The sequence below is a fragment of the Oncorhynchus mykiss genome, chromosome 2 (genome assembly GCF_013265735.2).
Source record: "Oncorhynchus mykiss isolate Arlee chromosome 2, USDA_OmykA_1.1, whole genome shotgun sequence".
Taxonomy (NCBI): Eukaryota; Metazoa; Chordata; class Actinopteri; order Salmoniformes; family Salmonidae; genus Oncorhynchus; species Oncorhynchus mykiss.
The window spans coordinates 17,729,683-17,742,308 of record NC_048566.1 but is presented as its reverse complement, the minus strand read 5'-3'; the positions used below and the strand labels follow the sequence as shown (position 1 = coordinate 17,742,308).

The 12,626-nt window shown below is 47.5% G+C and overlaps 1 protein-coding gene across 6 annotated transcripts in view; it reads left to right on the top strand.

Moving 5' to 3' along the window:
- LOC110519442 (CUGBP Elav-like family member 3) overlaps window positions 1-8,371 on the top strand; it is a 74,594-nt gene extending 66,223 nt beyond the window's left edge. For 5 of the 6 annotated variants that reach the window (XM_036939912.1, XM_036939905.1, XM_036939896.1 and 2 more), the window contains 6 exons: window positions 161-361; window positions 891-956; window positions 2,131-2,235; window positions 2,388-2,531; window positions 3,141-3,284; window positions 7,236-8,371. In XM_036939912.1, the coding sequence (XP_036795807.1) occupies window positions 161-361; window positions 891-956; window positions 2,131-2,235; window positions 2,388-2,531; window positions 3,141-3,268 (644 nt within the window). In that variant the 3' untranslated portion in view covers window positions 3,269-3,284; window positions 7,236-8,371. The remainder of the gene's footprint in view (window positions 1-160; window positions 362-890; window positions 957-2,130; window positions 2,236-2,387; window positions 2,532-3,140; window positions 3,285-7,235) is intronic. The other variant, XM_036939920.1, reaches the window with a different exon arrangement.
- The last annotated feature ends 4,255 nt before the right edge of the window (window positions 8,372-12,626 follow it).

Here is a 12,626-nt window from a genome sequence, read left to right as displayed (position 1 = left end):
TTTTTTTTAACATCAATTCAGATTGAGGAAGGTAGACAAGAGGAGGAAGCCACTTTACAATGAGATGCACCCTTCCCTTAACTCCCTTTGCCCCACTAACCAATCATTGCGTCTCCCCTGCATTTATGCTCTGCCTTTTTCTCTTTCTTATACACTATAGAGTCTAGTAGCTGTCAATCACAATATCTCCTCCACTGTGATTGGTCCTCCCGGTTTGCAGGTACGAATACCCCTCCAACCATCTCAGCCACGCCCGTGCCATCACTACCTCCACCTCTAGGAGTCAATGGTTACAGTCCACCAACCAATGGACAGCAAGCATCAGAAGCACTATACACCAATGGCATTCATGCGTACCAAGGTACGAGCTGAATTACCAAAGATAGAATATTTACCACAGAAATACTGATATCTCCATGTGTTCCCTATATTCACTCTCTGCTCTGCCACTCACTCCCTCCGCTCTGCTACTCCCTCCCTCCCTCCCTCCCTCCCTCCCTCCCTCCCTCCCTCCCTCCCTCCCTCCCTCCCTCCCTCCCTCCCTCCCTCCCTCCCTCCCTCCCTCCCTCACTACTCATCTCCCTTCCTCTCTCTCTCTCTCTCCCTCTCTCCCTTTCTCTCTCTCTCCCTCCCTCCCTGCCTCCCTCCCTGCCTCTCTCCCTCCCTGCTTCCTTCCCTCTCTCCCTGCCACCCTCCCTCCCTCCCTGCCTCCCTCCCTCTCTCCCTCCCTCCCTGCCTCCCTCCCTCCCTCCCTCCCTGCTTCCTTCCCTCTCTCCCTGCCTCCCTCCCTCTCTCCCTCACTCCCTCTCTCCCTCCCTGCCTCCCTCCCTCTCTCCCTCCCTCCCTGCCTCCCTCTCTCCCTCCTTCCCTGCTTCCCTCTCTCCCTGCAGCCCAGAGTCCAGCATTATCTCTAGATCCTCTCCAGCAGGCGTATGCAGGCATGCAGCACTACACAGGTGGGCCACAGTCACACACATTACCAGCTCCTGTGACACTTATAGTGACTGGGTTAATTTTGCATTGTAAGAATGGAGTCCTCAATGCTCTCAGAGTAGGACAGTAATTAACTGGTAAAAGACCAAAAACACCAGCAAGTGATTTTCATTTTGGATATTTTTTCCAACATGATTTCCAATGCATAGTATGTGATGTTATACAAATGTAAGCAAGGTTTGAAATTATTATGTTTTAGTCAAACGTTATATTGGGATTCTTGTGGTCAATTTAGAGTCTACAAATGACTTTTAATTATGTTCCGGCCCCCTGACCATCGACTCAAGACAAAAATCAGCCCGCAGCTGAATCTAGTTGGTGATCCCTGTGGTACAGGGTCAGAGGTGAATCTAGTTGGTGATCCCTGTGGTACAGGGTCAGAGGTGAATCTAGTTGATGATCCCTGTGGTACAGGGTCAGAGGTGAATCTAGTTGGTGATCCCTGTGGTACAGGGTCAGAGGTGAATCTAGTTGATGATCCCTGTGGTACAGGGTCAGAGGTGAATCTAGTTGATGATCCCCGTGGTACAGGGTCAGAGGTGAATCTAGTTGATGATCCCTGTGGTACAGGGTCAGAGGTGAATCTAGTTGATGATCCCTGTGGTACAGGGTCAGAGGTGAATCTAGTTGATGATCCCTGTGGTACAGGGTCAGAGGTGAATCTAGTTGATGATCCCCGTGGTACAGGGTCAGAGGTGAATCTAGTTGATGATCCCTGTGGTACAGGGTCAGAGGTGAATCTAGTTGATGATCTCTGTGGTACAAGGTCAGAGGTGAATCTAGTTGATGATCCCTGGGGTACAAGGTCAGAGGTGAATCTAGTTGATGATCCCTGTGGTACAGGGTCAGAGGTGAATCTAGTTGATGATCCCTGTGGTACAGGGTCAGAGGTGAATCTAGTTGATGATCCCTGTGGTACAGGGTCAGAGGTGAATCTAGTTGATGATCCCTGGGGTACAAGGTCAGAGGTGAATCTAGTTGATGATCCCTGTGGTACAGGGTCAGAGGTGTCTTCCTCCCTACCATCTCTGCCATTGAGGGCATGTAGGGTAATCTGATCCTAGATCTGTGGTTAGGGGTGTCTTGGACCTCCAACCAGTGTTTCATCATCTGATGTCACTCTCTCTCTCATCACAGCGGCGTACCCTGCTGCCTATGGATTGGTCGGCCAGCATTTTCCACAGCAACCTACCCTGGTTGCCCAGCAACACCAGCAGCCCCAGCAACAGCAGCAGCGAGAAGGTGATGTCACTTCCTGTCTCTCAGACAGCACCTGTTGTGTGTGTGTGTGTGTGTCTCAGATTAGTGTGCGTGTGAATCACAGATCCTCATGAATATTTGTGTGAGTGTGTCTCTCCGTCGCAGACCCTAACGTGTGTGTGTTCCTCCCCTAGGGCCGGAGGGTTGTAATATCTTTATCTACCACCTGCCTCAGGAGTTCAGTGACAGTGAGATGCTCCAGATGTTTCTGCCCTTTGGAAACGTCATCTCAGCTAAAGTCTTTGTAGACCGCGCCACCAACCAGAGCAAGTGCTTCGGTAAGACAGAGAGAGAGGGATTGGAGGGGGAGACATAGGAGAGAGGCAGGGATGGGTGAATAGTGAGTATCCAGGAGAAAAGGAAAGAAAGGAGGAACGGAGGAGAAATGGAGGGAGATAAGAGAGAATTGCAATTCCACCTGTTGCTATGATACATGATGATCATAACTCACAGTTGCTGGTAGCATACTGTATGACTGTATCTCTGTCTGTCGCAACGAAGCAATGTGATTATACATGTTATATTACATTTCAGAATGTTTCTCTCTCTGTTTCCTCTTCCTCTCTCGTTCCTCCCTCCGTTCCCTCTTCCTCTCTCGTTCCTCCCTCCGTTCCCTCTTCCTCTCTCGTTCCTCCCTCCGTTCCCTCTTCCTCTCTCGTTCCTCCCTCCGTTCCCTCTTCCTCTCTCGTTCCTCCCTCCGTTCCCTCTTCCTCTCTCGTTCCTCCCTCCGTTCCCTCTTCCTCTCTCGTTCCTCCCTCCGTTCCCTCTTCCTCTCTCGTTCCTCCCTCCGTTCCCTCTTCCTCTCTTGTTCCTCCCTCCGTTCCCTCTTCCTCTCTCGTTCCTCCCTCCGTTCCCTCTTCCTCTCTCGTTCCTCCCTCCCTCCCCAGGTTTTGTGAGTTTTGACAACCCATCCAGTGCCCAGACTGCCATCCAGGCTATGAATGGGTTCCAGATCGGCATGAAGAGACTCAAGGTGCAGCTGAAACGACCTAAAGACGCCAACCGCCCCTACTGAAGGAGAGAGGAGAGAGGTGAGAAGGGATAGGGGCTGGGAAAGAGAGAGGGAGGAGAAAGAATGTGTGGATTGAGGGATGGAGGAATGGGAGGCAATAAAAGGGAAGAAGGGAATGAGGGAGGAGACTGGAGGGTAGAAGAGAAGGTAGGAGAGAGGAGGGTTGAAGAGAGGAGGGTAGGAGAGAGGAGTATGAGAGAGAGGAGGGTAGAAGAGAGGAGTGTAGGAGGCAGGAGAGGGGTGGGGAGGAGAGAGGAGGGGAGGAGGGAGGAGAGAGGAGGGTAGGAGGCAGGAGAGAGGAGGGTAGGAGGCAGGAGTGAGGAGGGTAGGAGAGAGCAGGGTAGGAGGCAGGAGAGAGGAGGGTAGGAGAGAGGAGAGAGAAGGGTAGGAGTGAGGTCGGGGAGGCGTGTAAGAGAGAAGTGATGGGAAGGAGGAGGGATATTTGAGTTTGGGGAGGAAACAGGAAAGAATGACAATGGAGTTTATGCAAGTTGCTGTCAGTCACATCTTTCTAAAATGCTGATTGGTGAAAGGGCTATATGACGAGAGTGGGCGGGATCTTAAATAAGCAGTGCATATGTGGTAAAGAATATTAAACACATGAAATAACAAAAAATGCTTTGTAGGTAGTTTAATCATTTAGAGATTTTGTAGCCAAATTAAAACTAAATTATTGAAATATTGTTATCCAACTTTATATTTTTTATTTATTTTTATTTTCTGATGTTTTTTAATCTTTTCCTGAAACAACAACATACCTCACCTGAGATCCTCCCGTCCAATCATAATTCGCGGGGATCCCATCACTATGGTTACCTAGCGACCGATAAAGCCCCGACCCCCCTTCCTCTCACGTGTTGTAAGTTGATTGGTTGGCCTGTGTCTGGGTTGCTGTGGAGGTGGATTGCCTGTGCTGGTTGCCCTTGGCGATTTTTTTGTTTGTTCCGTCGCCCCGAGCAACCGGCCATGCACTGACCTGCATGCCCTGTTGCCGTGGTGACCACAGACTGTGTTTGGTGCATTGTGACTTTCTTTTGTATTGACCTGTGCACATACTGATCAATAACTGTCAATAACTGGGATCTGATAAATTAAGTATCAATTGATTCGATTGAATATCCGCATTGACTGATGGATAATTGTATTGGATATTTGGATAAAAACTGTATTAATGGTCGTTGTTTTTCTGCAGTTTAGTTTTTGATCAGTTTCTGTAGTGTTCTGTTTGGTGTCATTATCATTATAGTGCTACTGTATATTTGGGCTAGACTGAGGTGGGCAAGGGGGCTGTGTGTGTGTGTGTGTGTGTGTGTGTGTGTGTGTGTCTAATGTTAACTGTGTGGTTACAGTAGGTTTCTGAATGTTTTCCTACAGTCTCTAACCAGGCCATTCAGTGTGTAATGGGGTAACAGGTAATGGGGCTCCTTCATGTGTTGTTGGGTTTAAAGTACAGATTTACGCCATAAACTATCCCAGTCTAGCCTAGAACTATCCCAGTCTAGTCCAGTCCAGCCCAGCCTAGTCCAGCCCAGCCTAGGCTAGCCCAGCTCAGTCCAGTCCAGCCCAGCCTAGTCCAGCCCAGCCTAGTCCAGCCCAGCCTAGTCCAGCCCAGCTCAGTCCAGTCCAGCCCAGTCTAGTCCAGCCCAGCTCAGTCCAGTCTAGCCCAGCCATCTGCATTTGGTGCTGATCATAACCTATGTGGATATAAATCAAATCAAATCAAATTTTATTTGTCACAGACACATGGTTAGCAGATGTTAATGCGAGTGTAGCGAAATGCTTGTGCTTCTAGTTCCGACAATGCAGTAATAACAAGTAATCTAACTAACAATTCCAAAACTACTGTCTTGTACACAGTGTAAGGGGATAAAGAATATGTACATAAGGATATATGAATGAGTGATGGTAAAGAGCAGCATAGGCAAGATGCAGTAGATGGTATCCAGTACAGTATATACATATGAGATGAGTAATGTAGGGTATGTAAACAAAGTGGCATAGTTTAAAGTGGCTAGTGATACATGTATTACATAAGGATACAGTCGATGATATAGAGTACAGTATATACGTATGCATATGAGATGAGGTGGGTAACCCCTTTGTAAGCAATTAATTGTAAATAACTCCCAATAAACAGCACACATTCCTAGGATAAGTCCAAGTCCATCTCATAGTTTAAAGAGCCTTCATCACCCGGTCGCATTTCCTTCATCTGCACTGAAACCAAGTAATAGGTGAAAACAATATGGTGGAACATGAGCAGATGAGCGTAGAGAGGAAAGAGACAGGGAGGGAGAGGAAGTTACTTCAGACTATTCAGATGCAGCACTGGACTGTGGACCTCTGATGACACTAAACTCTGCTGATCTGGATTCTGATTGGTAGGCTGTGTGTCCTTGGCTTCTGATTGGTAAGATTGTGGACTGGCCTGACTTTCTGATTGGTGTCTATTTCCCCTTCTTTTCTACGAGTCTATTTCCCCTTATTTTCTACCAGTCTATTTCCCCCTCCTGTTTTATATCTCTCTATCACTCCTCTCCTTTTCTCCCCTCCCATCTTTCTCTCTCTTGCTTCCTTTCTCTCTCCCCTTCTCTCACCCCCCTGGCCGGTGCTTTGAGGTAATGGTTTGTAGTTGTTGTGATGGTGCTAAACATAGCCTCTTGCCGATTGGAGAACAGACCTAAACTATAGGAATTCTGGGAGAATTAATATACATGGGGAAAAAAATTGTCTCTTGGTATGAGTAGAGGTTACCCATAGAGCCAGATCTAGGATCAGCTAACCTGCTTCAAATCAAAACGTTAACCATATGGGAGAAAACACAAAACTGACCTTAGATCAGTTTATCTGAATAATCTTCTAATAACATTAAAAGACCATTTACCAGAGAAGCTACCACACAGAATTCTAAGCTACTTGTGGACTAAGGGAGACTGTTACCCAGAATTTCTATACTGCAACTGCCAGAGAGTGATGCATGTTGGGAACCTTTGCTTGCCGTGATCTAAGACACAAGTACAACGTGTGCGTGCACGGACACACACACACACAAACACACAGACATACATACAATTACAGAAAAGGCAAAAGGCCTCCCAAATGACGACAACAACATTCATGGATATTTCACTGTGTTGAGTTGCATGCCCTGGACACTCTGTATGTCTATGTGTAAAAGCACCATGACGTTATCCCTGTTGAAAAACACAGAGGTTTACTATAGTAACCAATGATGCAGACATAGTAGAGGTAAACTGTTTTGTGCAAATGGTTTCTGGTAATAGATTTTTTTGTTGGAAATGACATCCACATGAGGGATGAATTGTTTCTATACTGTTATTCCTTTGTTCTCTGATATATAGAGGATTATAGTAGAGGTTAACCACAATACTATATCCATGTCCTAACAAGCTCTCTCTCTCTCTCTCTCTCTCTCTCTCTCTCTCTCTCTCTCTCTCTCTCTCTGTTCTCTCTCTCTCTCTCTCTCTCTCTCTCACTCTCTCTCACTCTCTCTCTCTCTCTCTCTCTCTCTCACTCACTCCCTCTCTCGCTCTATCACCCTCACTCCCTCTTTCTCTCACTCTCTCTCTCTCTCTCTCTCTCTCACTCTCTCTCTCTCTCTCTCTTTATCTCTCTCTCTCTCTCTCTCTCTCTTTATCTCTCTCTCTCTCTCTCTCACTCTCTCTCTCTCTCTCACTCTCTCTCTCTCTCTCTCTCTCTCTCACTCACTCCCTCTCTCGCTCTATCCCCCTCCCTCCCTCTTTCTCTCACTCACTCTCTCTCTCTCTCTCTCTTTATCTCTCTCTCTCTCTCTCTCTCTCTCTCTCTCTCTCTCTCTCTCTCTCTCTCACTCACTCCCTCTCTCGCTCTATCCCCCTCCCTCCCTCTTTCTCTCTCTCACTCACTCACTCTCTCTCTCTCTCTCTCTCTCTCTCCCTCCCTCTCACTCTTCCTTCCTTCGCTCTTGCAGGTGAAGTTTTCAGACTCCGGCCGTGGTGGAATCCCAGCGTGCATTGCGCCCTCAGACCTACTACCTTTCTTTTGAGCGACGGGGAACAGCACACATACACCACACACACAAACACACCACACACACACATACACACACACACACACACACACACACACACACACACACACACACACACACACACACACACACACACGCATTGCACTCTAAAAGGACCAAGGCACAGATATTGACCAATGTACATATTATAGTCCTCACACACACAAACACTGACATACTTTCAAATACATATATGTCAGTAATCGTACCCTTTGAACTGGACTCAGTTTGAAAATGGTTTGAGGAGTTTGAGGAGTTTGAGGAGTTTGTCTGGAGTGTGTAGGGCAGTGAAGATCACACACATACACGACCCAGGAAGTACTTACTAAAGTCATTGATGAGATGATGAATAATGGTGATATATCACTTCTTTGGACCATAACATGTCATATTACATGGCTATTACATGTGTATAACATGATACAAATAGGAAGGCCTCCATTTCGTAATAAAAAAAGGAAAACAGGAAAAAATATTGAGACAAAAATGAGTAATTTAGAGAAACTTTGGAGAGAGATCCTTATGGCCTGTAAATAATTTAGTTTAAGAAGAGTAACATTTAGAAAATTACAAAAAAATGCAAAAAGAAGAGTACTTTAGATAAATCACTGAAAAATGACACAATATTATTATTATTATTGTTATTATTATTATTATCTTCGTTAGGGGATATTGTATTAGAAATAAAGAAAGGGGAGAATCACAAACATATTTTCAATTTCTACTTAGATTTTAGGATAAATGTGGGTGGGAGGGACTGCACCTTTTCTGAGAGGTTTTAATATTTGAACAAGTTTTTATTTATTGACTAATTTATCAATTATTTTTGTTAATAGGGAGAAATGATGAAGGGTTTAAAGGGGTTACTGATTTTAGAATTTTTTTAGAGCAAAAAAGGGTCTGTTTCTGTCAGACTCTGTCAGAGTAATTATAATTATGAATGAATTATTACAACAATGATATTTATTTCTTATTTATTGAGTCTGTTTTTGATCCAATCTCTTTTTAAGTTAAAATAAAAAGTATTATACATCAAATACGTTTTTCATTATTTATTGTGTGTGTGTGTGTTTGTGTAAGAGAGAGAGGGAGAGATAGAGGGGAGAGGGAGAGGGGAGGGAGAGATAGAGGGGAGAGGGAGAGAGGGAGAGAGGGGAGGGAGAGATAGAGGGAGAGAGGGAGAGATAGAGGGGAGAGGGAGAGAGGGGAGGGAGAGATAGAGGGGGAGAGAGAGAGGGGAGAGGGAGAGAGGGGAGGGAGAGATAGGGGGAGAGAGAGAGGGGAGAGGGAGAGAGGGGAGGGAGAGATAGAGGGGGAGAGAGAGGGGAGAGGGAGAGATAGAGGTGGAGAGAGAGAGGGGAGAGGGAGAGATAGAGAGAGAGAGGGGAGAGGGAGAGAGGGAGAGATAGAGGTGGAGAGAGAGAGGGGAGAGGGAGAGAGAGAATGGGAGAGAGGGGGAGGGAGAGATAGAGGGGAGAGGGAAAGGGAGAGAGGGAGAGGGAGAGATAGAGGGGAGAGGGAGAGAGGGGAGGGAGAGATAGAGGGGGAGAGAGAGGGGAGAGGGAGAGAGGGGAGGGAGAGATATAGGGGGAGAGAGAGAGGGGAGAGGGAGAGAGAGGGAGGGAGAGATGGAGAGGGAGAGGGAGAGAGGGAGAGGGAGAGATAGAGGTGGAGAGAGAGGGGAGAGGGAGAGAGGAGAGGGAGAGATAGAGGGGGAGAGAGAGAGGGGAGAGGGAGAGAGAGGGGGAGAGAGGGAGAGATAGAGAAGGAGAGATAGAGGGGAGAGGGAGAGGGGAGGGAGAGATAGAGGGGAGAGGGAGAGAGGGAGGGAGAGAGGGGAGGGAGAGATAGAGGGGAGGGGGAGAGAGGGAGAGATAGAGGGGAGAGGGAGAGAGGGGAGGGAGAGATAGAGGGGGAGAGAGAGAGGGGAGAGGGAGAGAGGGGAGGGAGAGATAGGGGGAGAGAGAGAGGGGAGAGGGAGAGAGGGGAGGGAGAGATAGAGGGGGAGAGAGAGGGGAGAGGGAGAGGGAGAGATAGAGGTGGAGAGAGAGAGGGGAGAGGGAGAGATAGAGAGAGAGAGGGGAGAGGGAGAGAGGGAGAGATAGAGGTGAAGAGAGAGAGGGGAGAGGGAGAGAGAGAATGGGAGAGAGGGGGAGGGAGAGATAGAGGGGAGAGGGAAAGGGAGAGAGGGAGAGGGAGAGATAGAGGGGAGAGGGAGAGAGGGGAGGGAGAGATAGAGGGGGAGAGAGAGGGGAGAGGGAGAGAGGGGAGGGAGAGATAGAGGGGGAGAGAGAGAGGGGAGGGGTAGAGGGAGAGAGGGGAGGGAGAGATAGAGGGGGAGAGACAGAGGGGAGAGGGAGAGAGGGAGAGATAGAGGTGGAGAGAGAGGGGAGAGGGAGAGAGAGGGAGGGAGAGATGGAGAGGGAGAGGGAGAGAGGAAGAGATAGAGGTGGAGAGATAGAGGGGAGAGGGAGAGAGGGGGAGGGAGAGATGGAGAGGGAGAGGGAGAGAGGGAGAGATTGAGGTGGAGAGATAGAGGGGAGAGGGAGAGAGGAGAGGGAGAGATAGAGGGGGAGAGAGAGGGGAGAGGGAGAGAGAGAGGGGAGGGGTAGAGGGAGAGAGGGGAGGGAGAGATAGAGGGGGAGAGAGAGAGGGGAGAGGGAGAGAGGGAGAGATAGAGGTGGAGAGAGAGGGGAGAGGGAGAGAGAGGGAGGGAGAGATGGAGAGGGAGAGGGAGAGAGGGAGAGATTGAGGTGGAGAGATAGAGGGGAGAGATAGAGGGGAGAGGGAGAGAGGAGAGGGAGAGATAGAGGGGGAGAGAGAGGGGAGAGGGAGAGAGAGAGGGGGAGAGAGGGAGAGATAGAGAAGGAGAGATAGAGGGGAGAGGGAGAGGGAGAGAGGGCGAGATAGAGGTGGAGAGAGAGAGGGGAGAGGGAGAGAGAGAAGGGGAGAGAGGGGGAGGGAGAGATAGAGGGGGAGAGAGAGAGGGAGAGAGAGAAGGGGAGAGAGGGGGAGGGAGAGATAGAGGGGGAGAGAGAGAGGGAGAGGGAGAGAGAGGTGGAGAGATAGAGGGGGCGAGAGAGAGAGGGGGAGGGAGAGTGTGAGTGTGAGAGAAGTCCGTGAGAGAGAGGTGGAGGGGAGAAGGAACAGTTAAAATATGTAAAAGAGAGAGAGAAGGAACAGTATAGATTGTAATTGACCAGTAGAGGGCGAGACAGGCACAGATTCCAGTCTCCTCCTCGGTAGGTAGTTATCTCTCGAGAGGTTCTGGTAGATATGGTAGGTAGGGTATAGTCCTGCCCCAAACAACCAGGAGTTATCTAGGTTGATGTGTTCAAGGGTGAGAGAGTTTATCAGTCATTCTTTATGAGAGCCTGAGTGTGCATGGTGTTTATAAATAGTTGGGAAAGCTACTGCATGATGGCTATGTGATTGTAATCAGATCACAGTCAAAGGTTAGCTCTGCACTGAAGTCTGAGGTGGTGTGTTCACTTAATAATATGTAGCCTAAATGTGCATTAAATAATGTAGTTAAACCTGTCTACAATACATATCTCAACTTCAATATATAAATACAATAACATAAGGTACGTCATGAGTAGCTTAGAACTACACAGCAAATTCTCCAGTGTTAAATCAACACTGCCACTGTCTATACGGGTCCACACTTTTGAGTGTTAAATTATTACCGTGCTAGTGTGGACGCTGTTACACTTCCTGGTCCCTTCCTTTATGCAAATTATTTCACAGCTATTCTTTCAAAATAATATTTATGTATTTATTGTAAGACACATATTGATGTAATCAGTTAATGGTGCCACCTGTCAATGCTTTTATAGGGCAGGATAATGACGATTGAAATGGTTTCTCTGTCCAGATCTGTCTACACTTGTACGATATTCAGACAGAATATGTGTCTGACTACCTCTGGAGGTGTATGGGGTCGTTTGATTGTCTACACCTGTCTACATGTGGGCACAATGAGCAAAGGACACAAGTTAGAACCATGTATTAATGGAGCTAGAGTCAGTGTTTGGGACTGAACACTTTCAGTGTTATGCACATACAGTGGGGCAAAAAAGTATTTAGTCAGCTACCAATTGTGCAAGTTCTCCCACTTAAAAAGATGAGAGAGGCCTGCATTTTTCATCATAGGTACACTTCAACTATGACAGACAAAATGAGGAAAAGAAATCCAGAAAATCACATTGTAGGATTTTTTATGAATTTATTTGCAAATTATGGTGGAAAATAAGCATTTGGTCACCTACAAACAAGCAAGATTTCTGGCTCTCACAGACCTGTAACTTCTTCTTTAAGAGGCTCCTCTGTCCTCCACTCGTTACCTGTATTAATGGCACTTGTTTGAACTTGTTATCAGTATAAAAGACACCTGTCCACAACCTCAAATAGTCACAATCCAAACTCCACTATGGCCAAGACCAAAGAGCTGTCAAAGGACACCAGAAACAAAATTGTAGACCTGCACCAGGCTGGGAAGACTGAATATGCAATAGGTAAGCAGCTTGGTTTGAAGAAATCAACTGTGGGAGCAATTATTAGGAAATGGAAGACATACAAGACCACTGATAATCTCCATCGATCTGGGGCTCCACCCAAGATCTCCCCCCGTGGGGTCAAAATGATCACAAGAACGGTGAGCAAAAATCCCAGAACCACACGGGGGACCTAGTGAATGACCTGCAGAGAGATGAAGTAACAAAGCCTACCACACTACGCCGCCAGGGACTCAAATCCTGCAGTGCCAGACGTGTCCCCCTGCTTAAGCCAGTACATGTCCAGGCCCGTCTGAAGTTTGCTAGAGAGCATTTGGATGATCCAGAAGAAGATTGGGAGAATGTCATATGGTCAGATGAAACCAAAATATAACTTTTTGGTAAAAACTCAACTCGTCGTGTTTGGAGGACAAAGAATGCTGAGTTGCATCCAAAGAACACCATACCTACTGTGAAGCATGGGGGTAGAAACATCATGCTTTGGGGCTGTTTTTCTGCAAAGGGACCAGGACGACTGATCCGTGTAAAGGAAAGAATGAATGGGGCCATGTATCGTGAGATTTTGAGTGAAAACCTCCTTCCATCAGCAAGGGCATTGAAGATGAAACGTGGCTGGGTCTTTCAGCATGACAATGATCCCAAACACACCGCCCGGGCAACGAAGGAGTGGCTTCGTAAGAAGCATTTCAAGATCCTGGAGTGGCCTAGCCAGTCTCCAGATCTCAACCCCATAGAAAATCTTTGGAGGGAGTTGAAAGTCCGTGTTGCCCAGCAA